A 20,839-nucleotide genomic window follows, 5' to 3' on the forward strand; every position below is an offset into this window, starting at 1 on the left:
CTGCAATATTTATCTTTTAAATCATTTGTGTTTGTTTGCTTGACAATCAAGCTGCAATTTAGAGATGCTGTTTCCCGAAGCCTTACAGACTAATAGGATTTCACAGCTCCAATTACAAAGGAGAAAAATCATTTCATCTCCAAACGGAGGAGCCAGACGTTTCTGAGAAATCATGGTTCACAAGAAGACAAAAGTACTTCCGAAAAACAGGCTCCATTATTAATGGCTTCCTCGGCTAAAATCTCGCTGACTCTCAGCACCAGGAGGCTTTGTCTTGTTGGGGACGCGGTTTTTGATCTGTAAAGTAGATGACTTTCAGATTGGTAAACCGCGGCAGCGCCCACAGCCACGGTGGTTTGTAAGCAGTGTAAACATGTCCACTGCCTTTCCCCCAGCAAAGGTGTCCTCCTTCCTGCTACTTCCTCTGAACCAATATTGTCTGAAATCATAGAATATTTGATGGGTTTTAACAATCATTCCGTTCAGCCCTTCATCTGATACTTTAAGAACATCTTTTAATATGCTTTCTTATTGATTTCAGAGAGAGGAAGGGAAAGGGAAAGGGAGAGAGAGAGAGATAGAAACATCAGTGAGAAATATCGGTTGGCTGCCTCCTGCATGTCCCCTATTGCAACCCGGGCATGTGCAAACCAGCAACCTCCTGGTGCATGGGATGATGCTCAACCAACTGAGCCACAGGCTGGGCTCATCTGATACATTGAATGCCTTTCCATAGACAACTACCCCTGCTTAAACACTTCTAGGATGGAGAGCTCTCTACTAGACTTTTCCATGGGAATTTACTAATTTTGCTCAATTTTAATTAGAATTTAAAGTTTAGTGACTTCCCATGGAGATCTTTGTTAATATCTAAAAATCTCCAAACTGGCCTATTCTCTGGGATTCATATCTTTGTGATGGAATCAAATGGAGGTATCACAACTAGAATCCCAACAGAATGAACTTTTAAGGAAAAACACACAATCTGGTCTTAATTATTCCCTAGCTCTGTTTTTATGGCCAGTCCGAACAGGTTGGGGGAGGGACCAGAATGGTGAGTGACTTTCTATGGGAATCTTAATCTAATCTTTAACATTAACATTTTTACAAGGAGCCTATATTCTTGAATTAGTTATTTAATGAAAAGTTTTCTAAAAATAACAAGGAAAGGAAAGTAAGCAATGAGGATGCTCAAGCACATCTACACTGCCTTCGTTCCAGAATGCCGGGACATCCTGCTTCCTGTCATCACCAGAGAGCTGAAGGAGCTGCTCGAGCAGAAGGACGACGGGTCCCAGCAGCAGCTGCAGGAGAAGAGGTTCTGTGTGGAGCTACTCAACAGCATTCTGGAGGTGCTCAGCTCTCAGGATGCGGTGAGTGCTCGCGATGACAGAGATATCCTGGACGCAGACTAGGGCCGAGCTGATGAGGCTCTAAAATGTTTGTGCTGACGAATGGCAATTGAAGTCTAAAGATGAAGGTCAATGGCTTGCTCAGCGGGTCTGCTTCTCCAGGGACTAACCCCCATGACTGTGAAACATGGCCTGGGGATTGGGGTTGAGTGTGTAGCATTCTGTGGGCATATTTTTCATTAGACAGTCTTGTGGTGTAGGTAATACATATTGCAGGCTTTTTAGATGACTGGTCCATTTCCAAAGCCTGGTTTGCAGGGGCAGGAGGGGCAGTTTCCCATGCCTACATGGCCAAGAGTAAAACCTCCTACCGCTTTCTTCGCTGGTTGGATTGAATCTTATTTCTCCAGTTAGCCCCAACAATGGAGAAAATGGTTAAGAGTCATTCTGGATGAGCAGATTGCTCAGGAGTGTTGTCCAGGAGGTGTTTTCCCTGGATGGGCTGGTTTCAGAGGACAGGGTAGAACCAAACAATCAACTAAGTCTTTTCTAAGTGTTAATGTAAGCTTTCCTCCTCCTCCCTCCCCAACCCCCACTCCCAGAAAATCCTCAGAGAAGGACTTTCTGGATGAACTCTATCTGTGATAGACTATAATTAGAAAACTCTGCAGAACAATGCTCCTTCACTGCTCATATCCCATAGTCAACCATTACTATCAATTTCTTTGCATTTCTTTCTTCTGTGCCATTCTTTCCATTCTTGCTTTCCTAATTACTAGTAAGCTTCCTCTAATCTCATTACTATGAAAATTCAGCAGCTTGCTTGCTTTCTTCAAGCATTCATTCATTCCTTCATTCACTCATTGTATAGTATATGATGCACCAGGTGTGTGCCAGGTATTGGGTATACAAAGGCATGGTCTCTTAAGAAAATCTTTACAGACATATAAACAAGCAGTTGCAATATAAACTAACAACTAAAATCTACATGCATACTAGGAGTCTGGAGCCACAAAGACTGTGTGTGTGTGTGTGTGTGTGTGTGTGTGTGTGTGTGTGTGTGTGTAAGCATTTTTGTCAAGGAAGCCTTCACCAAGATAGTGAAGCTTCAGTTGGGTGTTCAAGGGTGAATAATTACTGATCACAGATGCTATATTATTTCCTATTTCCTAGGCACTGTGCTGAATGCAATCCATTCCTTCGTTCTGCTCACTTTAACCAGTGACCAAGATTGTTATCCTCATTTTACAGATGAAAAACCTGAAATTCATAAGCTTAGTGTTCAATTATAGACAGTAAATAAATTGCATGGTCAAAATTCAAACCCAAGTTGGTCCAACTCCAAAGTCTGCATAGTGATAGGCATTGGGGATACAAAAGCTTGATCTTTGTCTCTTCCTTTTCTTTCTATCCTCACCCTTTTCCTTGGGGAGCGAGTGTATAATACCCAAAAACTTGGCTACTCAAGATTCACTCCGTGATGTTATGATAATGGTGGTGTTTTCATATATACACTCATGAACCGGTTGTTGAACTGGCCCTAGTCTTTGCTATTTGATCGTTAAAAAAAAACTTTTTAAGGGAGAATTTTGTCTTAACTCTCACAGTGTAGGGACATGAAGGTAGGCCTAATATTTCTCCAGAAACATTCCACAGAATGTTACCTCTTCCTGTTGAAAAGAATTTACAGTGTTCCTTATATTTCAGTAATGCTCACATCCCTTTTCGTGTGGACTGTGCCAGAGGACCCCAGTTTGAGGAACACACTTTTAATGGGCTAGCTGCCAATTGCCCGATTAGGGGAGGCTGGCCTCAGCTCACAGTTTATTAGTTAAGCTGTGATGCGGGGATTCCGCCCACCCTATGGGAGTCGACCCCTGGAGTTCCATCCTGACAGGTGGTCATCACTGTGCACATTGGGTAACAGCAGACACTGGTAAGAAGAGGCGATGTCTCACACACCCTGGGTCGTGGGCCTTCAAAGCAGAGAAGTGAGTTCGAGGCTCTGAGCTCCCCTGGGGGACTGTGCATCTGAACTGGAGGTGTGTGAGAGGCATGGTTTCTCTCTCTGCTGCCTTCAGTGCACGGCTTCCATAATGACTTCCTACTGTGGGGACTGCCAGCCCTTTCCCCAGGGGGAGCACCTGGTTGCTGGATGAGTTTTTAAATACTGGTATTACCACTGGGTTTGGTACAAGATTTGGATACTTTTGGAGCTTCTGACTAACCTCACCATCTCTAAGATGGAAATCTCCCCACTTCTCAAGAGCTTTTTCTTTGACAGAAATTCATTCAGTAACCATGATTACTTTGAACGAAATGGAAAGTCAGAAATCCCAAGTATCTAATCTAAATCTCTCTTGCTGTGGTACAGAGTGGCTCTCAACCCGGGCTGCACATTTACATCACCCACACTGCTTTGCAGAAGCAGCCGAGCTGAGGCTGCAGTCCCAGTTCTTCTGATTTAATTTGTCTGGGGTGGGTGGGGGCATCTCAATGACAACTTTACCAGGTGACAAGAACAGGCAGCCAGGGTGAGGACCACAGCTCAGTGCACGTCTGCAACTTGAGCATGAACCCGAGTGCCTTGGAGGAGCTATTAAAACAGGTTTCTGGTTGTTAAGTTGGAAGGATGGGGCCTGATCATTTATTTTTCTAACAAGTTCTCGGGTGATATGGATGGTGCTGGTCCAGGAACCTCACTTTAAGAATCACTGCTCCAATATGGCCTAATTTTTCCCCATCTTCAGTATTCCCTGGAAATAAAAGAACAGTTGGGCTCATCCTCAGGCCTTTACCTTTCTAATTGAAGAGCCCTTTCCAGTCTATAAAACCTAGCATCTTGCAATATGGCATTTAATAAACCGTAAAATGGCAGAATCTTCAAGCCCATTCATTTGTACTCCTGCATTCATTTTCATGCAGCAGCGGGGACATGGCCTGTGCAAAGATCTGACTTTGAGAATCCAGACCGTTGGATGTGCCGTTTGGTTTCTACAGGCACCAACTTCTCAAAATCAGAAATTAGGAAGAAAAATAAAAAAGCCTCCCAGGGTGAATGTCCTGGAATTGTTTTTTCTGGTTATTAGAATCCTCTCTGCTGACAACAGCATAGCCATCCATTGTTTAGTGGTTCTTTGTGGGCATCACGGAATAGCCATCTGCCCTTCCCAAGCATAGACTATGTCTGCCCGACGGAACCATTGCCCAGGAACAGACCGTGTGTGGAAAGTTCGCAATTGTAGTGCAGGATGCCAAGCTTCCTTTTTGGGGGCATTGTGTGTTTGGGGGACGGGAAAGAATGCTTGTCTTCAATAGGTCGTCATTGTTCCAGGAGTTCCACCCCAGCGCAGCAGGCCTGGCATGTGGAAGCTGTTTCCCTGTTATTACTTTATTCATCGTAACCCTGGGTGGCATATGACTCAGGGCAGATGTCCGCCTTAGCCTGGGTGTCGGTGTTTTTTTTAATGATGGTGTTAAATTTCCTCATTCAGCTGCGTGAATTGCACTCAGCATAGGAAAGAGACAGGCTCGGGTGAAGGGTGAAAGGTCGGACTTCTGCCTCTAGTAACCCCCTTTCTCCCCTCCCCAGCCAAGTTTAGTTGTCAACTTCCGTTGCTTTGAAAGGCAGTTTGCCACCGGCTTCGTTCTGTGCCTGGCCATCTGCTGAGTCACTCATAAAATTTAATTTTGCGCCAGACCAGGAGAGAGTTGGTTTTCCCTCTTAAAACAGGCTTTTTGTTTTTATGTGTCATCCCTCGGAAGGAAAAGAAAGTCCTTGTTTGTACCCTGCCTGCCAGTCACACAGCGGGGAAAGAGCCCCAGATTCTGAAGAGAATGAGGTGGTTGAACCAGTATTTGCATCGTGGATGTCGTAGAGAATGCACAACGTCTGCTTTAAAAAAATAAACCCTTGGAGTCCATGGACTAGACCTGTGGGTCTTACCAAGGCATCTTTCAGTCCTGACTGGTATGGGGGAATCTCATACTTGGACTCATTAGCTTAGTGATGGTGAACCTTTTGAGCTCGGCGTTTCAGCATTTTAAAAAACCCTAACTTAACTCTGGTGCCGTGTCACATATAGAAATTTTTTGATATTTGCAACCATAGTAAAACAAAGACTTATATTTTTGATATTTATTTTATATATTTAAATGCCATTTAACAAAGAAAAATCAACCAAAAAAATGAGTTCGCGTGTCACCTCTGACACGCGTGTCATAGGTTCGCCATCACTGGCTTAGACACATAGAGCTTTTGCCTCTGCATTTTCTCTTGCTTGGACTGTCCTCCCCAGCTCCCATTCTTTCTAGGCAAGTAAGATGCTAAACTCCTTTTAGCTTCAGCTCAAATAATGCTTCCCTTCCGAAATCTTCTCCATTCCACATCCTCTTCCTCTCACTCCCCCCCCTCCCACCCCACCCCAGGCAGGTTTCAGGACTTCCTGCTCTGGGTTGTCATAACCATGTGTTCAGGCTGATATTACAGCACTGGCTGCTTTGTCACACTTCCCTGTGTGTCCCCTGCCAGGCCTTGAGCGCAGAGGCTCAGAGAGCAAACCTCACTAGCTGGCTTCTCAGAGCTTACACTTCCAGCCTAGCCTCATACCAATCCCCCTTTCCTCTCCATCCTCCTGCTCCGTTAACATTCTCTCAATCCCTCTCCTGCCCAGCACTCCCTCACCTGTGGGCTATGTGGGTGCTGTTGGCACTGCCAGAATGCATCCCCTCTCTTGTGGTCCCAGGAACAGCTTATGCCTGTTCCGTGTAGCATCTGTGTGTCATCTTCTGTGACTTACCTGCCTGTGGAACCAGGAGCCCCTGATGAGAGAGGTCCACCAATCTGCCCTGCAGCTCTGCCCTCCCCTCCCCACCCCTCCAACGGTGGCTGCACAAAACTATCTGTTGAAGGAATGAATAAGTATGAGTTTCTCAGATCAATAGCAGGCCCTTGGGTCTTCAGCTCTGAGTCTAAGGGGATATATATGCCTTTTCCTCCTTTTGCCTTCCTTGGATGTCGGGTACAGGGGGTTAAATGAACCACACTCAGTTTATGACATGTTATCCTTATGGGTATGTACAGGCCCTTCCTTATTTCTTGTGTGTGTGTGTGTGTGGTGTCTGTGTATTTCTCACCTTTCATCCCTATCTCTTGCTCCCATCCTTCTCCCTTCCCCACCTGCTAGAGGTGATTTGTCAATATGTTGAATATGCATGTCTGATGTTTGGTGCATGTAGTTTTTAACATGCACACACTCCCACTCCCCAGGCATGCCCCTCTCTTAAAAGGGACCAGGCATTGACAGCAGCAGGGCATTAGCATCTTCAGCTCTGCTAAGGTCCCCAGGGGTGGTGTGCACAGGGAATAGTCTGCCTGAAGGGTGTTCTTGGTCCAGAGCTGCCCTGACCTGCCCACATGTGGGAGCAGCAGACTCCACAGCTCTCTGCTTGGGTGCCTTCTGAAGTGCAGCCCCCACGGCCACCCTGAGCTCCGTGCTCTCTCATAATCCTCGGCAGCCTGCCTGATGCAGGCGTGAAGGGAGGCTGATGCCTCCTCTTTGCATTACCATTTAATTCCCAGGAATCAATACCACCGTGCAAAAGCGGCCGGTTGTATTCTATCCTATCTGCTCCCTCGTATCTCTGATAACAGGCAGGGAGACAGGGCTTGCTGAAATTCTTTGTCTGGGGTGCATTCCAAGCAGAGAACAGCTAATTAATCCCCAACTTGCAGTTGAAATAGATCAAACCCTCTTGCTGTATCCAGGGCCATTTTCTTTAATCCCTTGCTCATCCCCTGCTTCCATGGCATTAAATGTGCCTTTGCTAGACCAATGGAATGATCTTATGCATTCATGGGCAGTGACATCTGATACACTTTCCCCCCCCAGCACCTTTGAGCCTGTAAAGTCTTTCCTCATAAGTCATAAGGACTTTGTTTCTGGCCACCAATGGCAAGGTAGGCTTTATTATCCCGTTTTATGAGTGAGGAAGCTGAGTCTCAGAGAGAGGCTGGGTGATCCTAACCGAGGTCAGAGAGTTAGTAAAGGGCAGAGCTGGGAGGGAGTCACCCCACCTCACTCCAAAGTCACCGGCCTCCCACACGCCACGCCCCCCACCACTGAGCATTTACACTTTCCCAGTGTCGGTTCCCTGGTGGAGGGGTGAGCACAGGCCCTGGAGTCAGGCCACATTGCATTCATATGCTCATCCGGCAGACACCAGGGCTGTCCTGGACCCTGTGTCGTATGCTGGGGTGATGGTGGGGAGCAGAGAAGGCCTGCATCCGATCTCCGCTTCTTCCTAGCTGGGGACCTAGGAAGTCATGCAATCTCTCTGTGCAGTGGGGTGCTGCTTCCCCAGGTGGTCAGGATTACAGGGAACACAAGCACTTGTGAACACAGGCAGCTCCGCAGCTGGCACAAAATCCACACCCAGTGCCGGTGGCTTCCCTTCCTCCCTCACTGTCCTTCCTTCCTTGCTCCTCCCACTGCTCCAGGCTGCCTCTGAGGCACCCCTGTCTCTCTTCTAAGAGCAGTAAAGGGCCCAGTGGCCTCCTGGGAGAATGGCAAACAGGTACTGTGCCCTTCCCACTGAGGCAGCCCCTTCCCGCCAGCCTTCGGCGCCAGCTGCTTCGGAGGAGGCTTGCCAAGGAAGATGCTGCAGACAGAGCAAAGCGTCCCTGCAGGGCAGCTGGACTTCCTAAGTGTTCCCTGTCGGGGAGAAAAGAGCCAGCCTCCCTCCCAGGGGCTCCTTAGGGTCCCAGAACTTTGGGGCTCAGGATAGTCACTGCTGGGTGTTGTGTGCTGGGGCTGACTCACACCAGCTCCTGAGAACCCAGCATTACATTTTAGGAATCTTGTGAGTTATTTTATTAAATCACTGCCATTATTAAAAATTTATATAAATATCTATAAGTAAATAGACTAATTAAAATCAGAGGCAACAAATAGATACTCAAAACGCATCGCTTCCTAATGATCTCTACCTGGATTCTTGCATCTAGTGGGTTCCTTTGGTGGGAATACTATGCAATGCTCTGCAGCCGCCCATCTCTTCCCAACTCCGTGTTCAGTGACGTCACATTGGCAGCTTGAAACCCACCGTCAGTGAGGACTCACACAAGGCATTGCCAACACTGTCTATCCAGGCCTTTACTTTTTCTTCCCTGAGTGCCGACTGGTAAACATGTGCCGACACATCACTGCCTGGGACTCAAAGGAATTGCAGAAAACAAGGCAAGCCCAGGGGAGCTGCCCGTGCGCCTCTTCTTCCTGTGGCCCTGGCTCTGCTGCCCTAAAGGTTCTCATGGGACCGAGCAAAGAGAAGCTGCTCCGGGGAGGCAGCGGCTTTTCAGACAGACTAAACACTCAACCTAGAGCAGAGATGTAGAAGGATGCTTCAGTTGCCATGGCAATTCTTACTGACTGGCAATGGCTTCTTTCCTAGCCGCGTTGAGAATGTGGTGGCCTACATAGACCAGGGAGAGAGCGCCCAGGTTCCCGCACAGGTGAGGGGTGGGCAGAGTGACCTCGGGCTGAGGGTTCGCTCTGCCTAAACCAGATGTTCAGTCCACACAGCTGTGGGAGAAGCACACTTCCCAGGGACACTATTGTTTTTCCCTTCAGTAGGTTTTGACCTTTTGGCCTTAAATAGGGTTCAAAGATGAATAAAAATTCATTTTGATTAGCAAACATCACAGTAATCATTGTTACAAGGTAGAAGCATCTATGGATACCAAACTTGTTGGGCTAAAGTGTGAGGAGAATCAGGATATTTGCATAGTCTCAAGGTATCTTCCCAAAGTATCCACTTATTAATGACACAAGGAACGATAGTAACTTTACAGTGGAGAAACCTGACAGGCACCACCGTACGGTAACCAGGAGATGACAGAGCACCCCCAGTAAAGACATAAAGCAGGATCCTGTGCCTCTTGACAAGATGTACTGAGGACAAGATGGGAGAAACCTGACAGGCACCACCGTACGGTAACCAGGTGATGACAGAGAGCACCCCCAGTAAAGACATAAAGCAGCATCCTGTGCCTCTTGACAAGATGTACTGAGGACAAGATGTTCTCATGTGGGGAATCGTGCCAAAAAGGCACAACCCGGATCTCATAATTAGAAAGCATTCAACAAACCCCAGTTGAAGGATATCCTACAAAATAATGGACTAGTACTTTTCAAAAGTTAAGGTCATGTGAAAGACCAGGAGAACCCATCACATATTGGAGGGCACTTAGGAACCATGGCAACTAAATTCACTGTACGATCCTGAATTGGGTCATGGACCAGAAACTAGACATTAGAATCAGGCCTGCCGTGTAGTAAGTAGTATTGTGCCATTGTGAATTTCCTGGTTTGATCATTGTGCTCTGGTGATGTTAGCATGTAGGGAAGTTGGATGAAGAGTACATAGGCACCTTCTCTGCTACGTTTGCCACTTTTCTTTAAGTCTGACATTTCAAAATAAAAAACATTTTAAAGATTAATTTTGAGGTGTGTAAGGGATGCTTGCCCACTTACAGAGAATGCATTGGGAGGATGAGCAGTTCCCCAAAGTACATCTGTTCCAGCATGAAGGGATGCTGATAGGTGAGGGGCTTTCTCCGCTTTTTCAGTTAAAACTACAAAATCCGCAGACAAATGACTATCCTTAGTAGAGGATTCTACACTGTTAACTGCTCCGGCCTACCAAGGGGTGATCAAGTGAGCAACTAGGCCATTGCGTGACTAAACCATCAGCGTGCACTCACCCAGGACTGGGCAGTTTCCTTCTAATGTCTAGTTTCTGGTCCATGACCCAATTCAGGACAGTACAGTGAATTTAGTTGCCATGGTTCCTAAGTGCCCTCCAATGTGTGATGGGCTCTCCTGGTCTTTCACATGACCTTAACTTTTGAAGAGTACTAGTCTATTATTTTGTAGAATATCCTTCAACTGGGGTTTGTTGAATGCTTTCTAATTATGAGATCTGGGAGTGTGATGGAGCAGAGAGCCTGTCCTGGCCACAGGACCTCCAGGGCTGCAGCCTTGTCCTAGGCTCTCTGACAGCCCTGTCCACGCCATGATTCCTAGGCCAACTTTTGGGGCTTGAATGTCACCCGATCTTCGCTTGACAGGCTTGGCGAGTGAGTGGTTTAACAAAACTTCCCAGATGGTCCCTGGGTTGTTAATCTCAGAGGATCCTTCTGGAAAATTAAAAGACAGCTTTGTTGATGGTTGACCAGAACTCCCCCCAATAAAATTAATAATCCAATGTGTTCTGCTCCGTCAGCACTAATTAGAAATACTTCTAGACGTATTCTTCAATATTGCTTTATCTGCCAGGACCAAAGTATAAAGGAGTTTGCCTGCAGCCAAATCCTTGAGGGCCTGTGTGCACTCCCTTCTGCCCTCAATTCCATACCCACCTTTTGCCTCCCAGGGCCAGGACCAGGGTGAGGCAAGTGAAGCTTACCTGGGGACGGAGGCAAAGTGTACGGGGCACCAAAAATGCACTGATCAAGAAAAAGAATATTTCCATGCAGTATGGGTTGATATTTTGTTCATCATGTATTTTTTGCATTAATTTTTATTTTTAAACAGGGACATTAAGTTTGATTTGTCTGGATTATTGAGTTCTTGGATGCCTCTTACATTTTGTCCCATGGGCAGGAGCCTTGATCTCTCACCTTAGTGCTGGCTCTGTGTAGTGCCTCTTGCCAATACCAGCACCTGTGGTAAGAAAGCTGGGCTGTGCGCGTGAATGTATGAGCGTGGCAGCTGGCAGGCGTGGAGAGGCACCTTTTTGTTCACCCCGAAAGGATGCCGAGGAAGGTTGCTGTCTGCAGGGAATCCTTGCATAAAAGCACGAGTTGAAAGGAACAGCCATTTACACTGAACCTTCCCTGGGCCAGCCACTTGCTTTCCAAAAAGCATTTCCTACATAATGTCTGAATTAAATCTCCCCTTCACAGTTGGCAGCGTGAGTTAAAAGCCCGCTCAGCAGCAGAAAAATGTAGCTATGTTTGGTCCAGGTTACAGTTACTGAGGGAACTATAACTTTGATTTGCCCAACTGGTCTAAATGTAAATCCTTAAGAGAAGCATGGTAAGTGCGAAAGGAAGTGCTTGGTTTTTAAAGATGCCTTTGATCCACGGCTCTGTCTGTAGTACCCCAGCTGCCACACGCAATCCAGGGGCAACAACCAGGGACTGTACCAGAAAAGTTTCCAGAAAACAACCCAAGAGTTCTAGAATGGACATTTTCTCAGGGAGATTTCAGATAATATTAGCCATAGGCATAAACAATTGACTTGGCAGCACAGGTTAGAAAATGCAATGTTTAATTCCAGCCCAGTTTCTCCAAGCAACATAACATGCTAAAGCTGTCTTTGACTCTCTAATGAATGCCTTTTCTTCCACCAGAATTCACTCTCAACTTAGCTTTCCTCTCCACCCATCTTTCCTACTGTCTCCAGTGTATGCTGTGTTCCAGGTAGACCAGTCTCTCACTGCCCCACCAACCCTCATCCTTTCCTCTTTCTTTGTCATTGACCTGGTTCCTCAATCTGGAGGGCATTTAGTGGTTGTCCTGAGGCCCCCAAATTAGAGGTTCATGACCTGAATCTGGCCCACCATTTCCCTTCTATTTTATTTCCCTCACCAAATTTTTATTATTTTTAAAATATGTTTTTATTAATTTCAGAGACAATTAGAGGTTCATGACCTGAATCTGGCCCACCGATCTATTTCATTTCCCTCACCAAATTATTATTATTTTTTAAATATGTTTTTATTAATTTCAGAGAAGAAAGGAGGGAGGAATAGAAACATCAATGATGAGAGAGAATCACTGATCTGCTGCCTCCTGCACGCCCCCTACTGGGGATCCAGCCCACAACCTGGGCATGTGCCCTGATCAGAAATCAAACTGTGCCCTCCTAGTTCATGGGTCGATGCTCAACCACTGAGCCACACGAGCCGGGCACACTTGTCGAATTATTTAATGAAGCTACTCGAATTACTTCCTATTGTTTTCTAGGTAATGGAGTTGCAGGTTTATGCTGTCTGCCTCACCCACCTGAATCATGACTCCTGGGAGCCAGACTTTGCCTTTCCTGATAGACCCAACCCAACTGCCCCTCCCATTAAGAAACCATCCCAGATTCCTTTTGCCCTATCGTATCAATCTCCCAGATGCAGTCTGAAAACTTTTGGTTTTATATAGAATTAAGTGCTTAATTATCTGCAGTTTGACATCTGTTCTTGTCATTTTAGGCATGTCTGGCATATGTTGAAACAGGGCCAGCACTTTTTCTATTATTTTTCTATTTTCTTTTCAACTAAGGCAATGTCTTTCCATCTCACAAAACATTATCTGAGCACCTACTGTTTGTCAGGCACCATTCTGGGCATCATGGATGCGAAGGTGATTAAGACAAAATGCTCATTCATTCAAAACTACCTCCGAGGTCTTAATTCTCAGTGTTCCTCAACTCTGGTGCTTGGCCTCAATGATCTATTCATTTTTCAGGGCCCATCTTGTCCTGTGCCTTTCTCCATGGTTAACACTCCTCCCACTGCCACCAAGAACTCTCTCTGACTATTCAGATCATCGCTGTCTTTTGAAGACTGGGTGGATTCCCCTTATCTCTCAACCACCTAGTGCATTCCACAGATGTGTGTCCACCCCAGCCTCCTGGAATTGTGTCATAGCCTACGATTTACTGGGCATGCTCATATGTGGGTATCCTACTTCTAGTTTATAGGCCCTCCGAGGATGGGGCTGATCCAGTCTTCTATCTATCCTCTACTTCCACACTGCCTGGGCATAGTGCCGAAGTCAGAGCAGATGCTCAATAATTAATCTTTGTGTTTTGATTGATCTTCTCATCCTCAATTATTCAACTTTCTCAAATACACACTGACACTAATTTTATTTTTTATACTCAGCAGACCTAATGAGAAAGGCAAATCTGTTGTTGCATTAAACATCATATACAAAGCAGGTACCAACTTGGAGTATTGTTGTGCTCCCCAAATTGTTTCTACATCAATTTAGAATTCAATATGCATTTTCCTGCAGAAATAATGCCACACAATGACGGTGGTCAGTCTGTGTGAGCATGTTTAACCCATAGTGTAAAGGAACCCTGGGACAGAGAGCAGAGGCTCACGGTTACCTGTTCTCATTTCATGAATAGTTTCCAAACATTGTAGGTCCTTCACCTTACCTGACACTCATCACACTTTGCTCACCTTCAAACTATTGGTTCCCTTATCTACACAATAAGTCCCATGAGTGTGAGGACTACATCTCTCTTGTTTACTGCCATATCCTAACACAGTTCCTGGCACAAAAAGTATCTGTTGACTTTCATTGAGTTAAATTGAAAGATTATGAACTTTGGAGGCCCAGAGACATGGGTTCAAATTCTACCTTTGCTGCTAATTAGCTGTGTGATCTTGGGGAAGTGTCATGGCCTCTCTGAGGCTCAGCTTACCGCTGCATAATATTTTGTTCATCATGACTGTCATATTATACTTAATATATGTTTCTTCTTTTCTTTCTTCTTGCCCCAATGTAATCCCATAAGTATTGATTATTTAGTTATGTCTGCTTTTCACACTGTATTGGCTGAGGTGGTGGTGACAGAGAAGGTGATATTTGGTCTGAGAGTGTTTTCACAGCTTTAGAGAACACATGACTTCTATTTCCAGCTCTAGTCCTGACAGTCTGTGTGATCTGAGGCAGGTGACTCAGACATATCTATGAAAGAGTGATGTTGGGTTTCTCTTATTTTCAAGTTCTTTATTTGTTTGTTTGTTTGTTTTTACCTAAGTATCACTCACTTTAGGTGAGTGACTATAACCTCTCAATGTTCTAGGGGTGGAGCCCAAATTGAATTCAGTTTTGTGTTTTATCTTAATTATTCATGCATACTTTATATTCTAATTCAAAACAGATCCAGGTTTAAGAAATATTACTGTTATTTGTGAGTCATGCATTAATGAACACCTGCTATAAGTCAATCACTGTGTAAAGCACCTTATATACAGAAGTCCATTCATTTTTGCCATAATCCAGGGAGCAAATTGTTATCATGCTCAGGTTGCCTATGAACACACTGAGGCTTACAGGAGTTTAAATAAATAGGTTTAGGCTATGAAGTACACTAGTGGCAGAGGCAGAGTTCAGTCTGTTTAAATCTAAACCTTTCTCCTACCCCTCCTCAAAGGATATATAAAAACAGGGTTTTGACCAAAATGCTTATGCCATGTTAACTGGAAAGAGCAGGACACAAATTTTCTTTCACACATATAAGGACTTGAAGGAATCATAAATGAATGAGAAGTCAGATGTGTTGCAGGGTTGGACTGATGGGTATATAATCTCATTTTTGTTTTTGGTAATGTTTGTGCAATAAATAATGAGTGTTTTTAAAGAATGCTAGAATGCTCTGCATAATTTAGAGGTATAATCTGAGAGATAGTTGAATTTTTTAGACATTATAATTTATACTATGCATTTTTGTAAGGGATCAGAAATATAAAAATGAATGCAAAGCTAGTATTTTATTTATGCCCCTCCCCAAGCATTACTATGACTGTAGTAGGTAATAAAGGACAGATATGCCTCAAAGAACCTCATGGACAGGAACTAGAAATCCAAGGAGCAAAGTCTGAAAGTCACCTCTGTGGAAAGTGGAGACTTCTTTTTCTGTAAATAGAGCCAGTCTTTAGGGAACAGAGGGACGCTTTCATATCTGGAAGCAAGGAATGCCATGACTCAGGAAAGGTTGGAGAGGAGTAGTTGTAATCTTCCTAAATAACCCCCCAGGAGATTAATTATTTATCTGCTTGAACCCTATTCTGGAAGATAAGTTACAATACTTTGTCTTCTTGTTGTAGGATAAAAGAAGAGAAGGCGATAGTACATATATCACCAGCATCTTTGCTTTTTGAGAATAGATAATTTAGCACATTTTTTATTTTGTATCAGACTCTGAATTGATAATATATAAAGTTAATTTAGGCAATATCATTCACCCATTCATCCATCCTTTCATCTCTCTGTCTAACCATCCATCCATCCATCCATCCATCCATCCATCCATCCATCCTTTCATCCATCTGTCTATGCATATATCCATCCACCTACCCATCTATCCATACTTTTGTATGTCTATCCATCCATCTACCCATGAACACATTCATTTCCCATATTTGTTCATGTGCTTAGTACTTACTCTGTGTCAAGCAGATACTACCCTTTCGATATTAAACATTAAAAGCTGTGGTCCCCTACTTCCAAGAAATACAAATAAAATTGTGTGAAGACTCAAAATGAAGAACCACCAGCCCTGCCTAAGGTGAGGTGGGGATTTTGAGTGATGAGTCAGGAAAGGGTTCCCAAAGGTGATGATTGAACTGGGTTTTTGACTACTGAGTAGGAGATTGGCAGGTGACTGGGGGAAGGGGCATCTCAGACACAGGTAAGAACCTGCTTTCAAAGGCATCCTGGTTGTTTTCTGTGGGAAGGGCGAGCTGACCCAGACTGGCAGGGTTAGGGCCTGGGAGAATCAAGACCTCACCAGACCCAAAGGACTGAACTCCCTCCACGAGCTGACTGCAGTCCAAGAGGCAGTGAGTTCTGCTTCATGAAGACATCATGACTGGGAAAAGATTATAATCAAAAATCTAGGGAGCAGATGGAAACCCAAGACTCAATGTGAGCAGGGCCAGACTGACACAGGCTGAGGGAAAGAGCTTGGTAGGAAGAACATACTGGTATAAGGCTGAGTGAGGTGTTATTAGCCTGCACTCTTATTAGAGAAAAGCACCCTATTACAAAGACCTCCTTGTTATAGCAAAGAGCACAACAGGTACACATTCCTCCCAGTTAATTCTGACAGTGCCTTTCTCAGGACATCTTCCCAGATTCCCCCCAGTTGGGTTCTTTGTGTCTTTTCTGAGCATCCTCAGTGCTCTGGGAGAACACTGTGTGGCCATTTCCTTACTGTGTGGTCTTCCCCCAAGCACATTGCCAGCAGGACCTGGGCTTTCTCTGTCCCTGAATCCCCAGCACTTAGGACAGCACATGGCACACAGTGAATGGTCTCCCTGGGCTGCATGTAGAAAGACCTAGAGAGCATTTTACAAATAACAGTGCCTGTGCTCAGCCCCAGAAAGTTAGTCTGGGTAGAGCCTGAGCATGGGCATGTTTATATATTTAGAAAGTCCCAAGGTAATCCTAAAAATGCAGCCATGGTCGTGAACCACTGGAGCAGATGCTGAGAGAACGTTTCTGGAGATACTGATTTATAATGAACACTAGCCTGGTCATCTCATTGTTGGTAAGGCAGGGGTTGGGGAAGGAGCAGCAACCAACTGTTCAGGCAGCTTCCTAAGGCTCTAGCTTCACCCCCAACTAGGAACACTGGGAGCAAAAGACTTCTTTTAGATGCTGTGCTCTTACCGGAAGGAAACTCAGTGTGTGGCTAGGCTTACACACATAGATGTGACTCAAGGTGAACTGGTTACACTAAGCAAATAGGTGGGTTCTCACTGGCTGAGAATATAAAAGTGCTGAACATTCAAGAGAGAAGACCGTCCTGCTTGCAGCTGATTAGGGAAGGATCAGCGCCGGGGCTTCAGAGTGGGGGCTTTGAGTATACTATGGAGATGGGGAAATAAACTGGTCATGTTCTTGTCATCTAGAAAGGTCACCCGAAACCATGTCAAATTGGGAAATTTGGAATAAATCAGAAAAATAAACTAGTTCTCTCTCTCCTAAATTTATTTGAGATATACAGGTTGGAGAGAGAGAGAGAAGGGAGCCCACAACCCAAACTTTCCAAAGAGAGTGAGGTGGGGATGATATCAATATTAGACATATGATAGGACTTTAAATATTTGTTGAAATCATCATTACAATTAGGGAACGGTGTAGAAAATCACACATGCTTTATCACAATTAAAGTAGAGACACACAGTGTGGGGGTTGGTAGGGGGACAGAGAGAGAGAGAGAGAAAGAGATTGAGAAAGAAGAGATCATACTTTGCAAGATGAGAAGAAATGCTCTTGTTCTAGGAGGCAGTAATTTTGTCAGCACATGGATAGGGGCACGCACCTCCATTGCTTGCTCTTCATAGAGATGGGTTTCTGGGGAGGGTTTAGTTATATCCGATCTGAACTGAAAAACAACATTGAGGCTGTGTAACTGCACACGTAGATCAGAGGATACACAGTCATCCCTCAGATTTATTGCTCTTTTCTGGCCAACTCTCTTGTGATTAAGATTGGCCTACTTTCTCCATCCCTTCCCAGCAACGGGAAAGAGGTTTGAGGGTGATATCTTAAAGCCTCCTGTTGGTAATGTTTCTAAAGTTTTGGGTATAATTTTTGCCTAAGCAGGCTTATCAGGGAGAACAGGCTCTGAATTCTGGCTGAGACCCAGAATCCTGGGATGTTCATGAGACCTGTCTCTGAACTTAGATTTGTGCCTGGCTGGCTTAGAAAAAATCTGTGGGGAAAGAGTCCTTTTTCTAAAAAGAAAAAAAAAGAAAGAAAAGGGAAGGGTGGGGGCAATTGAGTGTTGATACGGGGAGACCCTGCTGAAGAATCTAGGTCAGTCATCACCCAGTGAGCTACAGAATTCTGTTTTTTTCTCTGGAATGATTAGGGGTATTTTTACTGTGAGAAGGAGTGTACAGTAGAAGGTTGTGTATTTTTTTATTCCTCTCTTCCCCTGTCTAACAAGCCCTTAGCATTAGTGTGGGGTCAAGCTCTGTTGCCAGTACCATTGAGGAAGTCTATGCCTAGAAGTTTCCAGATTCTCCATTCTGATTCCATCCCCTCCTCTCAGCATCTCTAGGGAATTAACCTGAGTTGAAGAATGACATTCTATCCATGGAACTTTAAATATCAATAAACACTTGGAGGTATATTTGGGAAATAATTTGGGGTGGCGGAGTATCATGCTGGTCCTTAGCGGCACCTTCTGTGCCTGTGGCTAAAGCCATCCGGGACTGGGGTTGCAGGCTGGTGATGAAGTAGAGGCATAAAGTAGGAGGAAACAGAGGAGAAACTAGCCAGCCAGTGGAACAGAGGAGAGAGAGGAGGGCAGTAATGGAGGGTGGAAGAAGGTCATTGCGAAGTTGGGCAGGAAGGGATAAATGGTAGCAAAGGTTTTTACCAACAGGGAGTTTTCACCACCATTTCTTATAGGCCCAAGGATGCATGCTTTAAAATATATTGTTTCCCAAGCAAGAAGCATGTATTAACAGTTAAGTAATTTGTTTACACATTTAAAAATTAATCTATAATAATAAAAGCATAATATGCTAATTAGTCTGGACAGCCGACCAACCTTTCGGACGTCCTTCTGGATGACATTCCAGACGAAGCCAGGGCTACGAGGGCCGAGGCAAGCCGCTGCGGCTGCGAGGGCCAAGCCCCTTGCACAAATTCCGTGCATTGGGCGTCTAGTAATATATAGGTAGCATTTATAATTTTCTGACCAGCAGAGTTTAACAGAATGCCTGTCTATCTTGTTTTCGTTCAAACAAGGGATCTTGACATTGCAATTAGCCAATGCGGTAACACTGAAGAGGACTCTACCATTTCTGTTAAGCTTCTTGAAACACTACAAATAGTTCACAGAGCCCCATTTCTACAGTGGGAACCCTAAGGGAGCGCATTGCTGCTGGGACATTTGGACATTATCTTGCTTGGTACATTTGGGTATTACAAACAATACAAAATTGCTGTAAATAGCTGTGTTCACAGTGCATGAGCCCTGCACCCAAGAAGACATGGATTCAAATCCAGCTCCCTCACCCATGGCTCTGTGACTCTGGACAAGTTACGTAAATGTCAGGATTTCCTGCTTTGTAGCATGGGGAGCAGCAGTGTAGCAGATGGATACGATCATTCTGGGAATTAAATGAGATGGTGCACATGAAGCATTTAGCATAGCATCTGTCACCTATTAAGTGCTTAAAATATTGAATGGTAATAATAATTACAATGGATCTTATTTTACACCTTAAAATGGAATAACACTTATCCCCTGGGTTTTCCCACAATGCACTGAGATAATAAATACAAGGCACACAGCCCATTGCCGGCACATGTGAAGAATCCAGCAAATGTTAGCTGTGTTGTTTATCCATTTCTCCTTACACAGTCCCATAGATCCCTCCTGCTTTGAAGAACAAAAGTAGACACCTCTGAGGTACATCTCCTAAGTGGCTCCAGCCAGTCTCCATTCATCCGCATTAAGATGTTAGACTCACAGACCTTGGTTTCATTTTTTCTGCTCTTGGCTGCAGGTTGGAGGTTCCAGTGTATTTTACTAAAAGCTCCACAAGCAACTTAATAGGACCTGAATAAAAGAAACATTTGTCTCTAAGCACAATTGGATATTTTTTGTTGGAGGCAATAGTTTTGTTATGTATTTTTTTTTCTTTTTTCCTGGTTGCTTTAAGTAGATTTTTTTTCCCCACCTGCAAATGGAACTTAAAAGCATTTGATAAATGGAATACGATATTTCATAGTTCTGCCTTTTTAAAAGGTGTTAAACCATGTTACTTTGTAATGCTCCTCTCAGTTGACAATAGCACTTTATCCATGAGCACCAAGGGTCCTGTGGCCGCCCAGCATGGGGCAGACACGCCCACCCCCCCTCATAGGGCTGCCTGCAGGGCACCACCACAGCCCCTGGAATGCATCCATCCAGTCCCTGTGAGTGCGGTTCCTTGGGCATATTGACTGACTCATCTTTTTCCAATTGGGAAACAGGTCTATTCTCTTAATTATCGTAAGTGATTATTGAGAAAATTTCCAATAAACCATAGCAAATAAAGTTATCCCTTTAACCTCACATCTCTGCCTCTTCCCCCTGCTCAGAGGGACCATTGTTAATGTCTCGCCATGCATTTTTCCAGATTTTTGGACATAGGAAAATATTTTTTCAAAAACATAAATGGGATTATATTGCACATGGTAGCCTGTGGTCTCTTTTTACTGGCTATATTAAGGATATATTTTCAGATCAAGAATATCTGCCTTCTCCTATTCCATTGAGTGGATAAGCTGTCATTTATATAATGGGATCCCTGATTGGGGGACATTTATCTTGCTTGCTGCATTTGGATATTATAAATAAAACAATATGCTATCAACAGCTGTGCACACAAATGTTTGCCTCGCTGTTTGCTTTGGGCAAATTTGCAGAGAGATTTATCATCTCAAAGTCCTGCCGCCTGCATTCATCTCCGTGGGCCTAATACACAGAGGCAGGGGCAGCTGTAAGCCTGGACCCGGGGGTCAGACAGGCCTGGGCGGGAACTAGGATCAGTGCTCACACCTGGTGTGTGATCCCACCAGAGCCTCAGTGTTCCCAGCTGCAAGTTTGGGATAATGGAAGGGTTTCCCCCATCTCATAGGTGCTTGCAGAATTCCTTAAGCTAATATATGCCACGTGCTTAGAAG

At 44.7% G+C, this 20,839-nt stretch overlaps 1 protein-coding gene across 1 annotated transcript in view; it reads left to right on the top strand.

Annotated features, from left to right (window-relative positions):
* DOCK2 (dedicator of cytokinesis 2) overlaps positions 1 to 20,839 on the top strand; it is a 361,206-nt gene that overhangs the window by 130,420 nt on the left and 209,947 nt on the right. The window contains exon 26 of the mRNA XM_014534868.1: positions 1,222 to 1,373. Coding sequence (XP_014390354.1) covers positions 1,222 to 1,373 — 152 coding nt within the window. The remainder of the gene's footprint in view (positions 1 to 1,221; positions 1,374 to 20,839) is intronic.

The sequence above is a fragment of the Myotis brandtii genome, unplaced genomic scaffold, assembly GCF_000412655.1.
Source record: "Myotis brandtii unplaced genomic scaffold, ASM41265v1 scaffold1338, whole genome shotgun sequence".
NCBI lineage: Eukaryota > Metazoa > Chordata > Mammalia > Chiroptera > Vespertilionidae > Myotis > Myotis brandtii.